This window comes from Mauremys mutica, chromosome 12 (genome assembly GCF_020497125.1).
Source record: "Mauremys mutica isolate MM-2020 ecotype Southern chromosome 12, ASM2049712v1, whole genome shotgun sequence".
Lineage (NCBI taxonomy): Eukaryota > Metazoa > Chordata > Testudines > Geoemydidae > Mauremys > Mauremys mutica.
Genome location: NC_059083.1, coordinates 5,741,272 through 5,764,280, shown reverse-complemented (window position 1 = coordinate 5,764,280; position 23,009 = coordinate 5,741,272). Strand labels below are relative to the sequence as shown.

Genomic DNA, 23,009 nt, shown 5'->3' with positions numbered 1-23,009 from the left:
AAAGTATTTTAACTACAAAAGTAGGATTTAGGTGGTTCCAAGTAATGACAGACAGAACACAGTGCATTACCAAACAAAACATAACACACAAGTCTAAACCTAATATAGTAAGAAAACTGAATAGATAATAATCTCACCCTTGGATGTTTCAATAAGCTTCTATCACAGACTGGACACCTTCCTAGTCTGGGCACAATCCTTTCCCCTGGTACAGCCCTTGTTCCAGCTCAGGTGGTAGCTCGGGGATTTCTCATGACTGCAACCCCCTTTCTTCTGTTTCACCCCCTTATACAGCATTGCACAAGGTGGGAATCCTGTGTCCCTCCCTGGGTCCCCCGCCCTCTAAATGGAAAAGCACCAGGTTAAAGATGGATTCCAGTTCAGGTGACATGATCACTGTAAGACGCCAAGCCTTCACTCCTCCCAGCCTGACTCACAGGAAGGCCTGCAAGCAAACAGAGCCACCCACCATCAATCGTCCTGGTTGATGGGAGCCATCAGGATTCCAAACCACCATTAATGGCCCCACTTTGCATGATTACAATAGGCCCTCAGTTATATTTCATATTTCTAGTTTCAGATACAAGAGTGATACATACAAACAAATAGGAAGACTACTCAGATTATAAACTTTGTAACGATACCTTACAAGAGACCTTTGGCATGAAGCATATTCTAGTTACATTATAGTCACACTCATTAGCAGATTTTCCTAAAATCTGCAATTTAAAATTTTGTGCATCCCACATGTGATTAAACATGATAAAAATGTTAATCATGATTACTTTTTTTAATCGCTTGACAGCCCTAATTATATTATGTTGGAGAAATGTAATCTGAATGTCAGAATATTCATAAGTGCTGACTTTTTTTTTAAAGAAAAAAATGACACATGCCTATGCTCACTGGGATGGATGGGGTAATTTGGGGTGCAAGACTAGGTGGTAATGGGGAAGGGGAGTTTGGATCTGCAGCAAGGGTATTATGGGGAGGGGCATAAATGGGACATGCAACAGGGTGCATGCCCTGACCCTAACCTCATGGATTCGTTGGACGAGCTAATTCTGTGAACTTAGCTACATGTCGCCTGGTGCGATGCCTTCACTTGTGGCCCCTCTGGCTGGTGCAACGGTCCTTAGAGACTATGCCTGTGAGATGAATGGGAATGAGTGGCAGGGGAAGGAAGAGGGTGCGTTCAAGTAAGAGGGAGGGGTAAGGTAAGGATTGGGGAGAGAGTGGGAGGGAAGACGACTGGGGAGGTTGGAGATTAAGAGGGGTAGCAAAGGAAGTTGGGGGTTTATGGTTTGGGGCATGTCAGCCTTGAATTCATGGGGTATCTAAGCCCTTCTCCTGCCCCTAGATAACACAAACGTAAACATCTGAAATCCAGGAAATGAATAATTAAGATACACGTCACCACTTGGGGGCGGGGGGAGAAGCTAGCCAGAGTGTCGGGCAGGAGGAGCAGCAGACTCAGCCTGGGTCCCAGATGGAGGTGGGAAGTAGGAGTCAGGGGTCCATCTCAGTGTAAAGCTCAGGCTCATAGACAAGGTAACACGCAGCCTTCTGAGACCTTCCGTGTGCAGGAGGTCAGACTAGATGATCATGATTTTCCCTTCTGACCTTAAAGTCTATGAGTCTATGTTGACTCTTCATAACGTGGTGGGGCCTTTGAAAAAGAGGTCAAATATCAATTTTTTGTGTGCGGAGCCTCTAGATTCTAGTTCCAGCAAGGACAAAAAAAATAAAAATCTATGATTCAGAACAGTATAAATATCATTACTATATTTGTTTGCAGTGTTGTACGTGTGTTGGTAGCAGGATATGAGCGAGACAATACAAGTGAGGTAATATTTTATTCGACCAACTTTAGTTGGTGGAAGGGACAAGCTTTCAAACTTTGCAGAGCTCATCAGAAATGTTCAGTGAAGCGACAAAGCTTGTCCCTTCCACCAACTAACGCTGGCCCAGTAAAAGATATTACCTCACTTGTACTGTCTCTCTGTACTATGTGTTAACCTAATGCCTGATTAATATCCCTGCCCTAGCAATACAATGGAGCTACCAGCTATAGAGATTTGGATACTGTAAAACAGGGGTTCTCAAACTGGGGGTCAGGACCCCTCAGGGGGTCATCAGGTCATTATATGGGGGGGTCACAAGCTGTCAACCTCCATCCTAAACCCTGCTTGCCTCCAGCATTTATAATGGTGTTAAATATATTAAAAAGTGTCTTTAATTTATTAGGGGGGCACACTCAGCGGCTTGCAAAGTGAAAGGGGTCACCAGTATAACAGTTTGAGACCCACTGCTGTAAAACACAAATGAGCCCTGGAAACACACTTCAGTGCACTATCACTTTAAGAGGGCCCTCCTTCAGCCATGGTTACTTGAGCTACCCACCAGGTCATTTGCATAAGAACTCCCATATATTGAGGTCCCATTTTGCCTGCAACTCACCAGCACTGGAGATTCAGCCTGACTCTGAGAGGCATCATAAGCTGACAAAAATCCAGGCAACTTTTCCATCATATAAAGGTGAGTCCCTTCTGTCACTGGGAGTTGGTAAGGCACAAGAAAGAGCAAAAAGGCTTGTAGGGTTATATGCCAGATCTTCAGATGGTATATATCAATCCGCGCCAGCTGGGGATCTGACCCTGCATTGGGAGGAAAAAGTTGCTCCATTGGATTCAATGGGGTCAGATCCCCAACCATGTGGCCAAAAGGGCTAATGTGATCCTTGGATGTATAAACAGGGGAACTCTCAAATAGGAGAAGAGAGGTTCTATTACCTCTGTATTTGGTACTAGTGCGACTGCTGCTGGAATCCTGTGTCCAGTTCAGGAACGATGTTGATAAATTGGAGAGGGTCAGAGAAGAGCAATGAGAATGGTTAAAGGATTAGGAAACATGCTGTATAGTGGGAGAGATTCAAGGAGTTCAATCTCTTTAGCTTAACAAAGAGAAGATTATGGGGTGACTTGATCAGTCTATAAGTATCTACATGGGAACAAGTATTTGACAGTTGGCTCTTCAATCTAGAAGGCAAAGGTATCCAGCACATTAACCTGAAGTAGTGGGATTGGTTTATTCCTATTTGCAGATCAACTTTGAGGCGCTTAATAAATGCACAAAAGTTGGTGGAAAAATTTAAATCAAAGGATTTCCCAGCCTTGAATCTTGAACTGCCATGCTGGGACTTAAACCATAAAGCACCTTCCCCTCCTCCTTTGTCATATCTTGGTACATGTCTCTGGAGCTTTTGTGAGGGTTTAGTATATTTCTGTATGCGTCTCTATCAAAATACAAACTCTGTTTTGTGAGCATCCTTTTGATTGTAAGGATGTCCTGACCCTTCCCTGCTGGGTTTTTTTTTTATCCATTTTGCCGTGTGACAAATCTCTGTCCTTGTCTCCATGGGTCCTGCATTTCCTGACCGATTTCACCAGCCGCAGAGGCCCACTGTGACCCTCCACTTAACCCTTCCCTCTCTAGAGAGAAGGGTCACAATCTGAGTCATTATCATCATAAGCCAGCAAGGGAGGTGAGGAGAAGCTAGCCTCCCTTGCACAGTCTCTGTCTCCCAGTCTCAGTGATTAAAGACGGGGGCAAAGGAGGGGGGAGCCCAGGCCCACCCTCTAGTCCAAGCTCCAGCCCAGGGATCCTAATGGTATCAGCTATAGTAACTGACCTTTTAGGAACAGGACACATACAATTCCCTGGGCTACTTCCTCAATTCCACTTCACCCTTACCTCAGGGCCACCTTCCTTGTGCCTGATATGGTGTGTACAGATCAGTCTCTCCAACAGCACAACTTCTCACAGCTCCTGGCATACACACCCACCTGACTAACTGGGGGGCTTTTAACTAGTTTCAGCCAGCTTCTGATCGGCTTCAGGTGTCTCAATCAACCTAGCTTTCTCCCTGCCTTCTGGAAAGCTCTTAATTGGCCCCAGGTGTCTTAATTGACCTGGAGCAGCTGCCATTTACTTATCCTGGTACCAGAGATTTGTTTAACCTGGGGCTAATATATCTCTCTCCCACTACTTTTCTATAGCCATCTGGCCTTGCCCCATCACAACTGATATTATTTCCAAGAGGTGTTGATATAGGGTGAACAAAGATGAGCAATGCAGGGCCAATGTGAACATTCGATTGGGTCGACCTTGGCCATACAATGAGTTGGCTACAGGGGTAGCTGAGCAGCAAGAACCAGGCTTTTTAGTCTGGAATACAGGTGGGTAGTAGCCCCACAACAGATCACTTGACCAGGGACCTTGATCACCTGATGCTTTGATGCTGACCAGGGAGATGGCAGGAGAGAGGGGACAGGAAATTCTGAAAGCACAAGTTCTGCTCTGTGTAACTCTCTCATCAACCAGTACAAAAGGGCAAGACTGAGCAGGAGGAAGGAAGAGAAAGTGGTCTTGGGACCTTGAAGACACCGATCAAATCCAAACAATGCTTAACAGTAGCGAGGAAACTGGGGGAGGGAATATCACATGGGAGTTTTATTATTTTGTTTAGAACTGTGTAACTCTTGTGACTTATCTGAGGGAGGGGACGATTCACACAATTGGAATGTGAAACTGAACAGTTATAACTTGTTGAGGAAGGGTTGAATGGGCAAAAGGGGAATGGGAGAGGCACTTTGAAAAACGACATTAGCTCTGGGACACTGTATGGAACCTGGGGGACACTTTAGGATTTAGGATATTATGAATACCAATATTGTAAAATTGGAAGGAATCTGACCAGATATGCTGTGTAAGGTATCTGTGGAAATGTTATGATTTGCCAAATATGATGATCTTCTTTATATGTTTGTATCATCTTTGTATTATGAGTTCTAGATATGTAGGGTATATCTGTATTTCAAACTTGTGCTATGCATCTGGGTGACAACCCCAGACAGGTTGGCATCAGCACTGCCTAGCCTGCTTGATGGCCCATCAAGGGACATCAGCTGTACAATGAACCCATTGAAAGGCTTATGACTCAGCAAGGCAGGCAGGGGCATGCCTATGGACAGAACTCTAAGGCTTCATGTGCTGAGCAGCTTGTGTTTGGAACAAAGGAAATATACAAGCTGCTTGGCAAAAGACTATAAACGGCAACTGCATCTTCTCCATTTTGTCTTCAGTCCTGCTTCTTACCTCTGGAGTAACCTTTCTACAAAGCTCTGAGCAAAGGACTGAATGACCCATCCAAGCTGTGGATGTGTTCCAGAGGGACTTTCAAGCCAGGAAACTCACCGGTACTGCTAGGAACCTGATAGACTTTGAAGTCTTTGTATGTATGTGACTGTTTTACCTTTAAACATCTCTCCTTGTTCTTTCTTTTTTCTTTATAATAAACCTTTAGTTTTAGACACTAAAGGATTGGCTGGCAGCATGGTATTTTGGGTAAGATCCAAACCTATACTGACCTGGTAATGTGGCTTTGGGGTCAGAAGAACATTTTGTATATGTGAGCAGAATTTTTTAAATAACTTTTCACTGTACTGGACCTATGTGTGATTGGGAGCCAGAGAACTGGAATGCAGTAAAGGGGGCTGTGTGATTTCTTTTTTTGCTTCCTGCTAACCAATGTGGGGGATCAGAAGCACAGTTCCTGACTGGTTGGGGGGGGTTAACTTCAGTTTTACCCACCAGTCTTGGGAGTGTGATACAGCAGGGCCAGGGAGCAGTGGGAGAGTGGTCCTGTTGGGATCCTAGAAGTGGGTGGGTGGAAGCCTGGCAAAGGACCTCCCCCGGCCTAGCGGGAGGATCCACAAAGTCCGGGATCTCAATTAATTACGAGGGACAACTAAAGATATAACAGGGACAGGAGTGAGGTCACAGCTAAATGAAGGGAACTTGACAGGGACACCGAGCAGAGAATCCCGGACAGCGCCCACAGCTGCTCGAAGTGGGAGAGTGCCCCTTTTGAGTGCCGGGACATGGGTGGGTGTTAGCTCGCTCACTGCTAAAAGCCCCTCCCTCAGCCTAGGGAGGATAAACTAAACTCAGAACCCAACCAAGTTTGGGGGACATTGAGCAGAGAACCCTGGACAGCGCCCATTGCGCCTCGAAGCAGGAGAGTGGTAAAGGGGAGATATATAAACCCTAGGCATGGTTCTCCATAGACTAGGGAGGGCTGCTATAGGTTAATTGGAGCACCTGTAGTCAATTAAAGGCCTGTCAGGAACCTAATAAAAACGCCCTGTTTCAGGCAGACAGGATGTGCAATGAAGGAGAGACGGCTGGAGTTTGGAGCTGTGTTGCTGACAACTGACAGACCAGAGAACCAGAGGAAAGGAGATCCTGCCCCAGCAGGGAAGGCAGACTCCCTCCCCAGTGTCAAGGACCAAGGGTTACCCTGCCCAAGGGGGAAGAGAGTAAGACACCTACAGGGGTTGAGAGGGGCTGGGGCTCAGAGTGAGGAGCAAACCCAGACCCCTTCCCCCCTTCCCTCCTCTACCACCTTCCCAGGCCACTAGCAAGGCCCTTGGTGCCTCAAGAGTAGGGGCCAGGGATGGCATCCTAGCCCCCCGCCCCCAGCCCACCAAGAAAAGCACGGGACCTATCATGCCAACATTGGTCATTTTGTCACTTGTGGTGTTAAGAGTGGGATTTCCGCACCTTGAATGTAACCCAGGGTGGGGCACGACCACCCTGTCCCCAAAATGGAGAACGTGGTCAAAGCACTGGTGCAAGCCACTGCTGCCCAGCAGGAGGTGACGCAGGTCCAGGCAGCTGCCCAACAGGAGACCATGCAGCTGCAGCAAGAGACCAATTGCCTGCTGATGACCCAGGCCACCCAAGATCGGGCCGTGCTGCAGGAATGAGTGAACCAGGTGAAGACCCTTAGGGAGCTGAGCCATGGGTATGACGGGACGTGGACTATACCGGCCAGCTACTGTCTGCAGAAGATGACACAGAGGATGATGTGGAGGCGTACCTCCTGTCCTTCGAGAGGACAGCCCTGCAGGAGGTCTGGTCCTGAGACCAGGGGTTGGGCATCCTCACCCCATTTTTGTGTGAGGAGGCCCAGAAGGCCTGCTATGATATGACCTCAGAGGAGGTGGCAGATTACCCCCAACCGAAGGCGTAGATCCTGCCCAGGTCCAGGGTAACGACAGCCTTGCGAGCCCAGAGGTTCCATGAATGGCAGTATTTTGAAGACAGGACACCGCAGTCTCAACTGTTTGACCTAATCCACCTAGCCTGGAAGTGGTTATGCCCGGAGGCCCTCAGCTCTGAGAAAACGATGGCGCTCCTGGTGCTGGACCGCTATACAAGGGGACTACCCTCGGGCCTCCAAGCCTGATTAGGTCAGAATGTCTCCTCCACCTATAACGAACTGGTCACCCTCATGGAGAGACAACTGGCAGCCCGTGAACTGTTTGAAAACCCGGGAGGTGAAACACAGTGTTCCAGGAAGCCAGTCCCATTCCCGAGGCCTCGGATCATCGAGAACTCCAGGAAAGCCACAGGTGGAAGACCAGGCACCAAGAAGCAGCCTGAGGCCCCGAAGGGACCTGGGTTCCGGCAGGAGAGGACTGGGGGAGCAGTCCAGAGAGCCCAAGACAGAGGGCAGTCTGCAGGATGAGATATCGTTGGTACGAGTGTTGGAAGTTGGGGCATATAGCAGCCCAGTGCCCCAACAGGGAGGAGCCCATGCAATGCAATCTGGGGGATCACGGGGACCAGTGTGGCCTAATCAGCCTGGGGGGCATCACAACGGCCCCACATGAGTACACCAAGCCAGTAAAGATGAAGGGCATCCAGACCGTAGCTTTGGTGGACTCTGGGAATGCTGTCACACTGGTCTCAGGGAAGTTAGTGGGGCAACACCAGCTGAGCCGATCCAAGAGCCCAAGAGTGATGTGTGTCCATGGCACAGTAAATTTCTACCCCAGAACCCCAAAATGGATTGAGATCCAGGGGAACACTACCAACATGACTGCAGACGTGGTCCCCAAGCTCCCCTATCTGGTCTTAATTGGCAGGGACTTTCCCAGGTTCGAGAGCCTACTCCCCTCCCATCGAGTGAGGGGAGGACAGTAAACCCCAGGCAGAGATCGAGGCACCCATGGGTGGCTCTACCCCAATTTTTGCTGGGTTTTCCCCAGAGTTATTTTCAGCCCCTGGAAAGTCCCAGAAATCTAGACATGAAAGAAGGGCAGATAAAAGATTAGGAACCAGGATTCTGGCGAAGACGGATCGACCAGATGCTCCTGGGTGGAAGGCCGAGATAGCAGCCAGGTGTACCTTTATGGAGGACGCTGCCAGGCCTTGCTTTTTCCGGTGTAGGAGGTAGTCCAAGATGAGGGGTACAGGTGCCTGGAGGAGGGGTTTACAACACAGATCACATCAGCACAAGACTCTCTTCTACTCTGCCAGATACGTGGCTCTAGTGGAGGGCTTCCTGCTGCCAAGGAGAACCTCCCTTACTTGTTCTGAGCACAGAAGTTCCACGGGGTTCAGCCATGAAACTTTCAAGCTGTGAGGTGGAGGGACCGCAGGTCGGAGTGGTGGAGGTGACTGCAGTCCTGAGCGAGTAAGTCAGGGAGGAGAGGCAACATGACCAGTGCATCGACCGACAGCTCCAGTAGCTTGGGGTACCACTGTTGTCGAGACCACGCTAGAGCTATCAGAATTACCTTTGCCCCTTCCCTGCAGACCTTGAGAAGGACCTTGTTCATGAGAGGGAATGGGGGAAAGGCATAGAGCAGGTAACTTCTCCAGGGTACCAGGAATGCGTCCATGAGTGAGCCTGGGCTGTGACCCTGGAAGGAACAGAACATTGGGCACTTCCTGTTGCGTCGGGTGGCAAACAGGTCGACCTGGGGAAATCCCCATCTTTGAAAAATGAGGTGTATGACATCCGGCCGGATGGGCCACTTGTGTGTGTGTGTATGGCAGTCCACCAGCATGTTCTGAACTCCTGGTAGAAAGGATGCTTCCAGGTGAATGGAGTGGGCTATGCAGAACTCCCACAGTCGGAGGGCCTCCTGGCATAAGAGAGAGGAACGGGCTCCTCTGTACGGGGAGATTTTGGCAAACCAGTAAAGTGCCTAAACCACTAGGATGGGCGCACCCCATCCTAGAGCCGACGCATCCATAGCCAAGGACAAGCAAGATTGAGGGTTGTGGAAGGGGACTCCTTTGCACATCACTTGAGGGTTGGACCACCAGTGGAGGGACGTGAGGAGCTGCCCTGGCACTGTGACCACTGAATTCAAGCTGTTGCACCCTGGGTGGTGGGCCGAGGCGAGCCATGCCTGCAAAGGTCTGAGCCACAGCCTGGCGTGCCAGATCATGTAAGTGCAAGCAGCCATGTGGCCGAGGAGACTCAGGCACCCTGTTGCTGTTATGGGTGGGAATTGCTGGAGGCTTTGAATTATGTCCGTGATGGCACAGAATCAGGTCTCCGGCAGAAGGGCTTGCGCCTGAACCGAGTCTAACAGAGCCCTAGTGAATTCTGTTCTTTGGGTCGGTTCCAAGGTCAACTTCCCCAAGTTGAGGAGATCTAGTCGCTCAAATGTGTGCCTGACCAAGCAGATTTTGGATTGCACCCGTGCCCCAGTGCGGCCCCTGAGCAGCCAGTCATCGAGGTAGTGGTATACCTTGACCTGCTGTCGATGGAGGAAAGCAGCCACAACCGACTTGCACTTGCTGAACACTGGGGAGCTGTTCAGAGACCGAATGGTAGGACAGTGAATTGGTAATGCTTGTGGTTGACCACAAAGTGTAAGAAGCGCCTGTGTGTTGGATAATCGCTATGTGGAAGTACGCGGCCTTCATGTCGAGGGTGGCATATCAGTCTCCCAGATCCAAGGAGGGGTTATAGTGCCCAGGGAGACCATGCAGAACTTCAGCTTTACCATGAAATTGTTGAGTCCGTGCAGATCTAGAATGGGTCTGAGATCCCACCTTGGCCTTGGGGATTAGAAAGTATTGGGAGTAGAATTGCTTGCCCCTTAGCTCCTGAGGAACCTCCTCCACCACTCCCATGGCGAGGAGCGCTTGCACCTCTTGAATAAGGAGTTGCTCGTGAGAGGGGTCCCTGAAGAGGGACGGGGAAGTGGGGTAGGAGCAGAACTGGAGAGAGTATCCCACTTCCACCGTGCAGAGGACCGAGAGGCCTGAAGTTATTTGGAACCAAGCATGGTAGAAGTGGGACAGACGATTAAAAAAGGACAGAGAAGAATCGGAGAATGAGTCTGGGGTGCTGTCCTCGGGTGCCCCTTCAAAAGGCCTGCTTGTAACCCAATGATAGTGCGTTGGATTGCCGGGGCGTGCATACCCAAAGATTTCATAGTAGCCCTTGAGTCTTTTAGGCTATGCAGCCAAGAGTCAGTCTGCTCCACAAACAGTCCTGCCCCATCAAAAGGCAGGTCCTGCATTGTCTGTTGAACCTCGGATGGTAGGCCCGAGGCCTGCAACCATGAGGTGCGCCTCATGGAGATACCAGAGGACAAGGTGCGCGCCGCCAAATCCGCAGCGTCCAGTGAGGCCTGAAAAGAGGTCTGAGCCACTGCCTTGCTCTCCTCCACTATAGCTCCAAATTCCTCCCTGGACTCTGTTGGCACCAGCTCCTTGAACCTGAGTATCAAGTCCCAGGAGCTGAAGTTATACTGGCTCAGAATTGTCTTCTGGTTGGCAATCCTGAGCTGGAGCCCCCCGTTGAGTACACCTTACATGCACACAAGTCCAGGCATTTGGTCTCCTTGGATGTAGGCATTGGGGCTTGCTTCCCCACCTCTCCTTTTGGGAGGGATGGAGACCGGGGTCTGCCAGATGGTCTTGGCATTGGCTGTATAGTTTTGATGAGGGGCAGAGCCACCCTCGATGGACCCTCTGGGGCCAAAATGTCGACCACCTGGTCCTCTGACTCCACCACCTCCTTGGCCTGCAGACCCATGTTGCGTGCCACCGTGAGAAGGAGGTCCTAGTGGGCGCAGCTGTCTATGGGAGGTGGTCCAGAGATGGAAGTGCTCACAAATAGCCTCGTCTGGGGAGGCGGACAAAGATGCTAATGGGGGAACAGGGTCCTCCTGTCCCTCCTGCTCATCAGGAACCTCTCGTCCAGTCTCTCTGGCTGGACCAGGCTCAGGAACCGGAGTTGGAGTCGGTTCCAAGGTGGGGGCAGGGGCACAATGCCTCCTCAGCAGCTCTAGGGGTGGGAAGACTGGTGAAGGCCTCCAGCACCCACAGTTCAGAGGTGGCTGATCAGGAGCCTTTATACTGGGTGCCCTGGGCCTGGTGGTATGCCCACAGAGTCCAGAATGGCCACTGCGCTGGTCCTCACCTCAGAGCATCCACAGCCTCACCAGTGTCAGCCCTGCTCTGAGTATCTAGAGCCTGCTTCCAAGTCTGAAGACTGAGATTGGGACTGCGAAAGCCAGGGCATTGCTGAGCAGAGCTGATCTAGCGAGCAGTGCCACACTGGGGAGCAGTGCCACGAGACTAGGGAGCGGTGCCATGATCTGGAGCTGTGCAGGGTCGCTAAGTGGTGTTGAGACCAGTGCTGCTGCACGATAGGGATCGACGCATGGATTGGCATCAAGAGCGGGAGCTCTGGCATGACCTGGAGCGGTGCCGCGAGTCCAACTGGTGCTGCAAGTGCAAGCAGCACCAAGACTCCGCGCGGTGCCGGGACTCTGAGCGGTGCCGCAATTCTATCAGCGGTGCCGAGGGCCAGAGTAATGCTGGTTTGCCTCGAGATGGTGCCATCCGATGTGGTACTGGAGGGTTGGCATGAATGCTGGGTGACCTTGGTGCTGTGATGGTAATGAGGTCCCTCGTGGCCTCAAAAGGTGTCTGAGATGGATGGCAGCTCCACCTCCTTGATGACCCGGGAGTCCAATGACACCGGACTCGACAGGCCGCCTTGCGGGGCCGAAGGCAACGGTGCCATCTCTGCACACTTTGGCACTAGGTGCTCCTCACGAGGACGCGCACCATTCACTGGCTCCAACGGGGTGGGCCTCTGTGACAAGAGCTGCTCCTCCCTTGCTTCCAGTGCCGCGTCTGTGCCGGGGAGTGGGAGCGGTGCTGGGTCGATCCCACTGGTTTCGGCGCCAGGGAGCAGCAGAGCCGCGGGTCTCTGCCAGAGTCCTTCCATGGTGCTGCGTCCACCACTGTCACCGGGGTGCTACGCACTGAAGAACTTGTTGCCAGGTCCTGCCACGCCAGCGGAGGCTGAGGTCTAAGTGCTTCCTTCGTAAGGAGCTGCTTAAGGCAAAAGTCTTGCTCCTTTTTGGTTCTGGGGCAAAACCCTTTACAAATCCTGCACCGATTGGCTTGGTGAGCCTCCCCCAGACACATTAGACAAGCGTCATGGGGGTTGCCGGTTGGCATGGGCTTGGAGCAGGACTTGCAGGGCTTGAACCCCTGGGATTTGGGCATGAAAGCCCTCCCAAGGAAACACGTTCAGGACAGAGGGTAAACCCCCCAGTCCAACTGCTAACTACTAATACTAACCAACAATTAAACTAAATAGAATGAATAAAGAACAACAAATGAGGCTACGGAAACATGGTAGAACTTGCTGAGCAAGACACCACAGTTCCAATGACCATTACTGGCACTAAGAAGGAACTGAGCAGGCACCGGGTCGTCAGGGTCATATATTGAGTGCCATGAAGGCGCCACTCCAGGAGGCTCCACAGCTGACCCGATGGGTGCTGCTAGGGGAAAAACTTTCCAACGACTGTGCACAGGGCACATGCACACTTAATTGGAATCAATATAAGCAATCACTCAAAGAAGAACCCAGGTAATTATAGGCCTCTCGGTCTGACATTGATCTGGGGCAAGATAATGGAATGGCTGATATGGGACTAGATTAATAGAGAATTAAAGGAGAGTAATATAATTAATGCCAATCAACATGGATTTATGGAAAATAGATCCTGTCACACTAGCTTGATATCTCTTTTTGCTGAGAATACAAATTTGGTTTATAAAGGTAATAGTGTTGATGTAATAGACTTCTATAAGGCATTTGACTTGGTACTGCACAACATTTTGATTAAGAAACTATGATATAAAATTAATATGGCGCATATTAAATGGATTACAAACTGGCTAACTGATAGGTCTTAAAATCTAACTGAAATGGGAATCATTATCAAGTAGGTGTGTTTCCAGTGGGGTCCCACAGGGATTGGTTCTTGGCCCTCTACTCTGGTTAGCATTTTTATCAATGACCTGGAAGAAAGCATAAAATCATCACTGATGACATTTGCAGATGACACAAAAATTGGGAGAGTGGAAAATAATGAAGAGGACCAATCATTGATACAAACTGATGTTGAGGGCTTGGTCAGCTGGGCTCAAGTAAAGAATATGTGGTTTAATATGGAAAAATGTAAATGCGTACCTCTAAGAATAAAAAATGTAGGCCATATTTGTAGGATGGAGGCTTCTACCCTGGGAAGCAGTGTCTCAGAAAAAGATTTAGGAGTCGTGGTGGATAATCAGATGAACATGAGCTCCCAGTGTGAAGCTGTGGCCAAAAGGGCTAGTGCAATCCTTTAATGCATAAACAGGGATATCTTGTGCTGGAGTGGACAGGATATTTTACCTCTGTAGTTGGCACTGGTGCAATCACTGCTGGAATAGTGTCCAATTCTGGGGTCCACAATTCAATAAGGATTTTGCTAAATTGGAGAGGGTTCAAAAGGTAATAACCATGAGAATGATTAAAGGGTTAGAAAACATACCTCACATAGCGATAGATTCAAGGAGCTCCATCTGTTTAGCTTAAAAAGAGAAGGTTAAGGGTTGACTTGATCACAGTCTATAGGTAACTACCTAGGGAACAAATGTTAGATGATGGGCTCTTCAGTATAACAGAGAAAGGTCTAACACGATCCTGTGGCTGGAAGTTGAAGCTAAACAAATTCAGACTGGAAAATAAGATGTAAAATGTTTAAAGGGGAAAGGAATTAACCACTTGAAAAATGTACTAAGGGTCACAGTGGATTCTCCAGCATGGCAATTTTAAAATCAAGATTAGATGTTTTTCTAAAAGTTCTGCCTTGTAAATTATTCTGAGGAAGTTTTATGGCCTGTGTGATACAGGAGGTCAGACTAGATGATGAGGTTCAACAAGGACAAGTGCAGAGAGGGAAGAATCCCATGCACCGCTACAGACTAGGGACCGAATGGCTGGGCAGCAGTTCTGCAGAAAAGGACCTAGGGGTTACGGTGGATGAAAAGCTGAATATGAGTCAACAGTGCGCCCTTGTTGCCAAGAAGGCTAATGGCATTTTGGGTTGTATAAGTAGGGGCATTTCCAGCAGATCGAGGGATGTGATCATTCCCCTCTACTCAGCACTGGTGAGGCCTCATTTGGAGTACTGTGTCCAGTTTTGGGCCCCACACTACAAGAAGGATGTGGATAAATTGGAGAGAGTCCAGCAGAGGGCAACAAAAATGATTAGGGGGCTGGAGCACATGACTTATAAGGAGAGGCTGAGGGAACTGGGATTGTTTAGTCTGCAGAAGAGAAGAATGAGGGGGGATTTGATAGCTGCTTTCAACTACCTGAAAGGGGGTTCCAAAGAGGATGGATCTAGACTGTTCTCAGTGGTAGAAGATGACAGAACAAGGAGTAATGGTCTCAAGTTGCAGAGGGGGAGGTTTAGGTTGGACATTAGGAAAAACTTTTTCACTAGGGTGGTGAAGAACTGGAATGGGTTACCTAGGGAGGTGGTGGAATCTCCTTCCTTAGAGGTTTTTAAGGTCAGTCTTGACAAAGCCCTGGCTGGGATGATTTAGTTGGGTTTGGTCCTGCTTTGAGCAGGGGGTTGGACTAGATGACCTCCTGAGGTCCCTTCCAACCCTGAGATTCTATGATTCTATGATCACAATGGTCCCTTCTGCCCTTGGAATCTATGAAAATGTGTTTGGTTTATAATCCCTCTCCAAAGCCTGTGAGTTACTTGTTTCAAACTGTCACATGTCCATGAAGGGTTAAACTGTGGGGAGGTGATGCCTAAGCTACTCGGGAGACTTGGGGGGTCAGCACTGGGGGGCAGTGGTATGGATTGTGGGGTCCCAGTTCCTAGAAGTCAAGCATGCAGGATCCACTGTCTGGATCCAAACAGTGAAGTCTTGTGCGAGTGCAGCGGGGGGATCTCAGCCAGGTCTGTGATATCTTTCTGTGTTTTATAGGGCTAGACAATGGCAGCAGCAGCAGAAGGTCAATTTCAGGCCATAACCAAAGCCATGGTAAGCATCACAGAAGCGGACAAAGTGAGGGAGGAGGCAGAGCTGCTGTTGAAGCCTGATGCCAAGTGGGAGGAGATCTTCATGCCAGCCCCCATCTCCATCGCCATCCTGGGGGAACTAGGACTCATCTCCACGAGGCAGAAAGATGATGTCTCCATCAATAAGAACCGCCCTACAGATGGGTTTAAATCTATTGAACACCCAGAATCCTTCAGGGCTTGCTTGCGCCAAGTAAGTGAAAGAGCATGGGACGCTTTCAATGAGGTCAACACGCAGCCGATCTGCTGGCATTCCAAGTATGTCTCAGAGAAGATGACAAAGATCAGGCAGGGCTTCTTCCAAAATGCTCAAGAGGGAAAGAACCAGCTCAGGAAAGAGATAATGAAAATACAGAATGAGGCAGAGAAGTGCACAAAGTCAGCTCAAGCAACGAAGGAAAAGTTCTTGGAGGTGATTTTCCTGGTCAAGGAGCTCTTGCAGGCCTGTCAGAATGCCGAGTATGGTTATGAGAAGGACCTGGATGAGGTGAAGATCAAGCTAGAGGAGGCAAAGATCAAGCAGGAGTCAGTCAGAAAGACTATGGAGGATGCTAAGTGGAAGCAAATGCAAGTGGAAGGGGAGATAAAGAGGGCCCTCAGTGAGATTGAAGAAGCTCTGAACTTCAGTCCCATTTCATGTTATGACATAGGCTCAGATGTGACAGATAAAACTGAGTGGATAAAAAAACAATTATCGAAAGTGGAGGAGAGTGGGGAGGCACTGAGGCAGTCCCACAAGGAGGATTACAGAAGTTTGAAGAACATCATTGATCTGATGAAGAAGCAGACAGAAATCCTTTGTGAGATGAAGGAGTATGAGATGAGACGAAAAGATTTTGAGACAGCCAAGAAGATGCTGAATGAAGGGCAAGATGCCCTGGGGAAGGTGGAGCAACAGTGGGATAAGATGGTACAGTTCTTCCATATGATCTCCAACCTGATCCAATTCTGCTTCAACTGGCACATTGAGGAATGTTTAGCGTCTGTTGAAGGCATCCAGCAGATCACTCATGCATTCAGTGCCTCCAATGTAACTCAGCTGGTGCACATGATCTCCCAGACATTCACCCAAGTATGTGAAAAATACCTGATAAACTTGGTCAGCAGCTCAGGGAGAATCCTCACTATGGAACCTTCCAATCCCAGTTTTGACTCTGAGTGTGCTAAGATAGCCAGTGGCTGTGATGAGGCCCAGAAAGCTGTCTCCAGCCTAGTGCTGGAGATGAAGGATAAGTTCAAGAGGAATTTAAATGCCGGGCTGGAGACCATCGAGAAGATGAAGGCCATGCAGCACCCATGAGCAAGGAGAAGCTGAAAGTAACTCATGGGGCCAACTGCAAAGTTAGAAGATTAGTATGAATATGAGGTCCCAGTTAGGTGCCAGCTACTGGGCAAAGCTCCACAATCAAGTGATTAAAAATTCCCACCCTTTTCTTTTGCTTTGTTTTCTGCTTGAAGATCTCAACCAGCCATTCTCTCGAAGCTCACCTCTGAAAAGCTCCATTCAGATCCACTTCATCTTTCTTGGGAGACAAAAATGAAAGAAGCCCCATCAGGTCTCAGTTCATTCAGCCCAATCAGGCACCAAGGCAGAATTGTTCCCTTCAGTCTATTTCCCCAGGGCTCTAGCTTTAAATGTCCCAAGTGATGAGACTCTCCTCTCTCTCTCTCTCTCTCTCTCTCTCTCTCGCGTGCACACACACACACACACACACATACGACCCTTCAAATATATCACTCCTATTAAACACATAATGAAGAGTCTCGAATGGGCCCCACTGCAAGAAGTGGGTCTATGCAGATCCTGACACATTAGCTCAGTTTAGAGGAGACATCAGCGGGAAGTAGTTGGAGATTTCATGGGAGGCAGAGGAAGTCATCAGCGGCTGGAACAAGGATGGATGATGAACATTTGGGGGAGAGCCTATCATGGATGAATCCCATGTTCCTCCAAAGGGATAGAAGAAGCCAGAAACTCCAACCTTCTCTGATAGGGATGGAGACCTGGAGAAGAAACCTGGAACCAGAGTGCTCTGAGGGGAAACGGAGCTAAAGCTGGGGAGCTTCCTCCTGGGACACTGCCCTGTCAACTCAAGATCCATTAGCTCTCCAGTGAATTGACAGTCGTGGGGTTGTTAATATGTTTCACTTGGTGTAACGCTGTCCACCTTGTTACGGTGCTAGGGAGACAGCAAGAACCAATCCCGTTAGCAATGCTGCTTTTGGTGAATAAAGAATTAACTCCACACCTACAGCACTGCAATCTCCTATGGTTTATCATCTGTCAGAGCAATTGACGAGCCTCTGGCCAAGGAGAGAATCATTGGCCTGATCTTTCTTCTCCTTTATTTGCTGATTGCTATCTTTATGCATTGGCACATACAGCACATCAGTGACTGCAAAATAAACCATTAGCTAGCTCCTGGTGAAAGCAAGAGATTCAGTCAGGAATCCTGGTTTCTATTCCCACCTCTGAGAGGGGAGTGGGAGCTAGTGGTTCAAGTAGGAGAGTTGGAATCAGGACTCCTGAGTTCCATCCCCAGGGCTGAGGGGAGATGGGTAGAACTGGCTGAGAGTCAGCTGTTCAATACAGTCCCATCTGAAGTGCTGCTGACTCCCTGTTGCCGTATATTTGGGGTGCATGAGTTGACTTTTATCTGGGATGCATTTCTGCTGCAATTCTTACCTGTGACTCATTTAGTGGCTCTGATTCAATAAAGCTTCTGTGACTCCAATTAACCAAGGCTTCTGAATGTACTTCTGTCTACAACAGCTTAGTCAAAATTTAGAATCATAGAATATTAAGGTTGGAAGAGACCTCAGGAGGTCATCTAGTCCAATCCCCTGCTCAAAGCAGGACCAAACCCAACTAAATCATCCCAGCCAGCAGGGCCGGTGCAACTACTAGGCGGACTAGGCGGCTGTGAAATAATGAAATAGTGTTTCCTAATATTCAAACTAGACCTTCACCACTGCCACTTGAGACCATTGCTCCTTGTTCTGTCATCTGCCATCACTGAGACCAGCTGAGCTCCATCCTCTTTGGAACCCCCCTTCAGGTAGTTGAAAGCAGTTATCAAATCCCCCCTCACTCTTCTGCAGACTAAATAAGCCCAGTTCCTTCAGCCTCTCCTCGTAAGTCATGTGCTCCAGCCTCCTGATCATTTCCGCTGGACTGTCTCCAATTTGTCCACATTCTTTCTGTAGTGGGGGGCCCAAAACTGAGAGATCCTGCATCAAACACCAACATGTAGTCTCTATTCCAATCTATTAAGGTTTTTTTTACCATTCTCAACACCATAGTGATGAGAGTGAGAAGCATGGGCAGTGTACAGTCTTGTTTTGGTCGGGTGGTTTTTTAACATACCTGTTGCTCTGTGTTTACATTAGAGGACAAGGTCAAAGAATGCACCTTGCACTTAGAGAGCAGAAAGTGGTGCAGTTTGTGATGGCCCTTATTTCTTGGAGGAGTTCACCCTGGGCTCTTTGACTGCCAGGTCATAGCAAGGCTGCTAGATACACCTACTGAAATTAACCTGTGACAGGTGCATCAGTTCTTAGTCTGTCCAGGGTAAATGCAGCCTGTTCTCCTCTATTAGGTTTTTGTGCTTTCTTGTGCTCACATCAGTTCATGCACCAGCTCAGCTTGTTTTTTATACCTGGGTGCTAGTTCAGTAGCCCCCACAGAGGCAGGGCAGGCTCCTCCAAACTCACAATGTTACTCCACAAAGGGAAATGGTGCAAGTTTGAAGCCAGTGGCCCCTAGACAAGAAACGCCCCATCTCATATTACTCAAACCCTGGGGTGGCCAGTCCCCCAGGACCTAGGGCCAAATTGTAACCAGCATCCTGGGGGCAAGGGGAGAAGTGACTGGAGATCTAGAACAAACACAAGAGGTCAGGGAGTAGCTTATATAGCTCATTTGAAATACTGCATCCCCAAGAAACCTTATTAGAAAGTAGGGTTTAAGTGGTATCAAATAATAACAGACAGGACATAGTAAGTCACAAAGCAAAATAAAAGCAAAAACATGCAAGTCTAAGCCTAATACATTAAGAAATTGATGACAGGTAATAGCTCACCCTCAAAGATGTTCCAATAAGCTTCTTTCACAGACTAGACTCCTTCCTAGTCTGGGCCCGATCCTTTCCTTGTTAGTTCCAGCAGACATCTCCTGTGGTAACCAGGGGTTTTCTCATGATTGGCCACCCCTTTGTCCTGCTCCACCCCCTTTTATAGCTTTGGCACAAGGCAGGAGTCTTTTATCTGTGCTTGGTCCCCACCCCAGCCTCTCAATGGAAAAGTACCAGGATTAAGATGGATTCCAGTATCATGTAACATGGTCACATGTCTGAGAGACCTCATTCCCCAGTACCCATGGGCTGGCCCTCACCTACACAAGAAGGCTTCAGGTAAATAAGGTCATTTACAACCAATTGTCTGAGTCAATGGAAGCCATCAAGTTTCTAAACCACCCTTAATGGCCCACACTTTGCATAATTACAACAGGACCTCAGAGTTATACTTCATATTTCTAGCTTCAGATACAAGAATGATACATGCATATAAATGAATCTATTCAGGAGGTTATAACCTTTGTAATACCTTACAAGAGAGCTTTTGCATAAAGCATATTCCAGTTACATCATATTCACATTCATAAGCATATTTTCATAGAGCATATGGAGTGCACTGTCACAATAGTAATGTATAGTAATAATCAAAGATAATGTATATTAAAAATGTCAAATCCTACTGGTAGCATTATTTAATTCACCCTTTTCCATGATACAAAAACAAGCAGACATTCAATGAAAATGAAAGTCAACCACAGTGTAAAATTTGCCATCAGAACTCATTGCCACAAGATATTTATTAAAGCCAAGAGCATAGGAGTATTCCAACAAGGACTGGAGTTTAGATGGAGAATGAGAACACTCCAATTTGCAATAGTACGGATTAAAAACACACACACAAGTTTGGCAGGGCTATACACGCTCCTGTTTCAGGGCACGATTCAATCACTAACAGATGGGGGTTAGGACAGGAACTTCCCCCATGGCCAGGCTATTACATCACTGTCAGCTAGGGGGGTTTCTTACCTGTCCCTCTGAAACAGCTGGAGCCAAGGGTACCGGAACAAGGGGGGCCGGGAACCCATAGCCTCATCACTGTTCATTGGCTGTATGGTTGGGCGATGGTGCGAGGAGGCAGTGGAGGGGAGTGCAGGTTCAAGGGGAAGGGGGAGGTGGCAGGGAAGGGGGAAGGGCCCCAGTTCAGGTGCCAGTAGCCCCCCCCCACACACACACACTTTTAGGGAGCCTCTGTAACTCCTGGCTGGAGCTCACTATGGTTGGAAACAAGACACTGGGCTAGAATAAACTCAAGTTTGACTCAGTCTGACAATACTTATATTCACAGATTAAAAGATCAGAAGGGACCACCAGTATCATATAGTCAGACCTCCACTATAACACAGGCCAAAGGACTTCCCTGAATTAATTCCTGTTTGAAGTAGATCGGTTCTTTTGAAAAAAAACACAACACCATCCAATTTGATTTAAAAATTGCCAGTGATGTATAATCCACCACAGGCCTTGCTGAGTTGTTCCAATGGTCAATTACCCTCACTGTTACAAATTGACACCTTATTTACAGTCTGAAAATCAGAAGAACTGAAGAGATACAGCACTGGCTGGAAACTGAACCCAGATCAACTGCTTGTACTGCACCCTTCTAATTGCTGCACTTGTTTTTGTATGAAATATCCTCTGTTTAGCAAAAAAAATAGCCTAAAACCATTAACACCAACACACCAGTGCATCTTGGGAACCAAATATATGCAACAAATTAAGATGCACACACTATTTTGATGATAATAAGACACTGTACCAATAATTAAGAGTAGCCAAGGCACCAATAGGCTGTAATGGAGAATTTCAGGCAGCAGAGCGGGATAGTGTGCTTGTTTAGCAAGTTTAAAGCTGTAACAAGAATATTAAATCATGAACACAGTTGGTTTGAAGAGACAAGTCCAGCCTGGGGGGTCACAGCTAGTCCTTGGGATGCCGGCGAGCCTTGTTGGAGGGATGGTGTAGGGCAGAGCGGCTGGATGGAAAGGGGCTACGGGCCTGACTCCAGAGCTGAGTGAGGGACTCTCCAGAGCCAGCTAGAGAGGGGCTGAGGAACGGGGTCAGAGACTGGGGTTCCAGGGGAGGTTCCCTGTAGCACAAGGCCTGGAGGCCAGGGGAGAGAGTTGGTGGATGCGAAAAGCTGGGAATTGGTGACAGGGGATGGATCACTTGATGATTCTTTGTTCTGTTCATTCCCTCTGGGGCACCTGGCATTGGCCACTGTCAGAGACAGGATACTGAGCTAGATGGACCTTTGGTCTGCCCCGTTTGGCCGTTCTTATGTTCTTATATTCTAACAGTGAATCCAACAACACCCCTACCTGCTCCAGGAGCGGATGCCCAGAGGAAGGAACCAGAAACCACATCAGCCTGTTCAGCTACCACCATAATGCCGGGCTGGGCTTCATGATATCCTACTGAATGGTGTAAACTCTGTCACCTCTGAGTCCAGTGCACAGTGGACAAACCCCATTAACTGCCCCGGGGCAGCTAGAACCAGCCTTTCCTATCCCTCCCCCGTCTGTTTCCCATTCACCATCTGGCTCGTCCTCGTCTCGAACCTTCCCCATCCAGACACCCCGAGCGCCAGCCTGTGCCCCCCGTCAGACCATCTGCTCCAGCAATGCCACAGTCATCCCCCAGCCTGACCACATCCCTGACTAATTGCCAGTCTGTCCCCACAGACAGAGCCCCGCTCTTCCCAACCCCGCCACATCCCTGACTAACTGACAGTCTGTCCCCACAGACAGAGCCCCGCTCTTCCCAACCCCCCCACATCCCTGACTAACTTCCAGTCTGTCCCCACAGACAGAGCCCAGCTCTTCCCGACCCCCCCATGTCCCTGACTAACTGCCAGTCTGTCCCCACAGACAGAGCCCAGCTCTTCCCGACCCCCCCACGTCCCTGACTAACTGCCAGTCTGTCCCCCACAGACAGAGCCCCGCTCTTCCCGACCCCCCCATCCCTGACTAACTGCCAGTCTGTCCCCCACAGACAGAGCCCCGCTCTTCCCAACCCCCCCTTCCCTGACTAACTGCCAGTCTGTCCCCCACAGACAGAGCCCCGCTCGTCCCGACCCCCCCATCCCTGACTAACTGCACGTCTGTCCCCCACAGACAGAGCCCCGCTCTTCCCAACCCCCCCCCCCACGTCCCTGACTAACTGCCAGTCTGTCCCCCACAGACAGAGCCCCGCTCTTCCCAACCCCCCCACATCCCTGACTAACTGCCAGTCTGTCCCCACAGACAGAGCCCCACTCTTCCCGACCCCCCCACATCCCTGACTAACTGCCAGTCTGTCCCCACAGACAGAGCCCCGCTCTTCCCTTCCCCACCCCTCCCTGACTAACTGCCAGTCTGTCCCCACAAACAGAGCCCCGCTCTTCCCGACCCCCCCCCATCCCTGACTAACTGCCAGTCTGTCCCCACAGACAGAGCCCCGCTCTTCCCGCCCCCCCCCATCCCTGACTAACTGCCAGTCTGTCCCCACAGACAGAGCCCCGCTCTTCCCGACCCCCCCCATCCCTGACTAACTGCCAGTCTGTCCCCACAGACAGAGCCCCGCTCTTCCCAACCCCCCCACATCCCTGACTAACTGCCAGTCTGTC

The 23,009-nt window shown here is 49.3% G+C and overlaps 1 protein-coding gene and 1 long non-coding RNA gene across 5 annotated transcripts in view; one reads left to right on the top strand and one right to left on the bottom strand.

Moving 5' to 3' along the window:
- The window catches only part of LOC123345076, a 32,541-nt gene extending 10,474 nt beyond the window's left edge, over positions 1-22,067 (bottom strand). The window contains exons 1-2 of the long non-coding RNA XR_006572703.1: positions 21,724-22,067; positions 13,580-13,655 (exon numbers count right to left, since the gene is read on the bottom strand). This is a non-coding gene — a long non-coding RNA (uncharacterized LOC123345076). The remainder of the gene's footprint in view (positions 1-13,579; positions 13,656-21,723) is intronic.
- Positions 2,456-17,996, top strand: LOC123345074. 4 transcript variants are annotated; one of them, XM_044981721.1, is made up of 3 exons: positions 2,456-2,538; positions 5,145-5,297; positions 15,175-17,996. In XM_044981721.1, exon 3 carries the CDS (start codon positions 15,184-15,186, stop codon positions 16,567-16,569), a length of 1,386 nt encoding a protein of 461 aa, XP_044837656.1. In that variant the 5' UTR covers positions 2,456-2,538; positions 5,145-5,297; positions 15,175-15,183; the 3' UTR covers positions 16,570-17,996. The 4 variants fall into 4 exon arrangements, with proteins under 4 accessions (XP_044837656.1, XP_044837659.1, XP_044837658.1 ...); XM_044981724.1 differs by lacking the exon at positions 5,145-5,297 and having other exon boundaries at positions 2,466-2,538; XM_044981723.1 differs by lacking the exon at positions 2,456-2,538 and having other exon boundaries at positions 5,071-5,258.
- Positions 22,068-23,009: the final 942 nt, after the last annotated feature.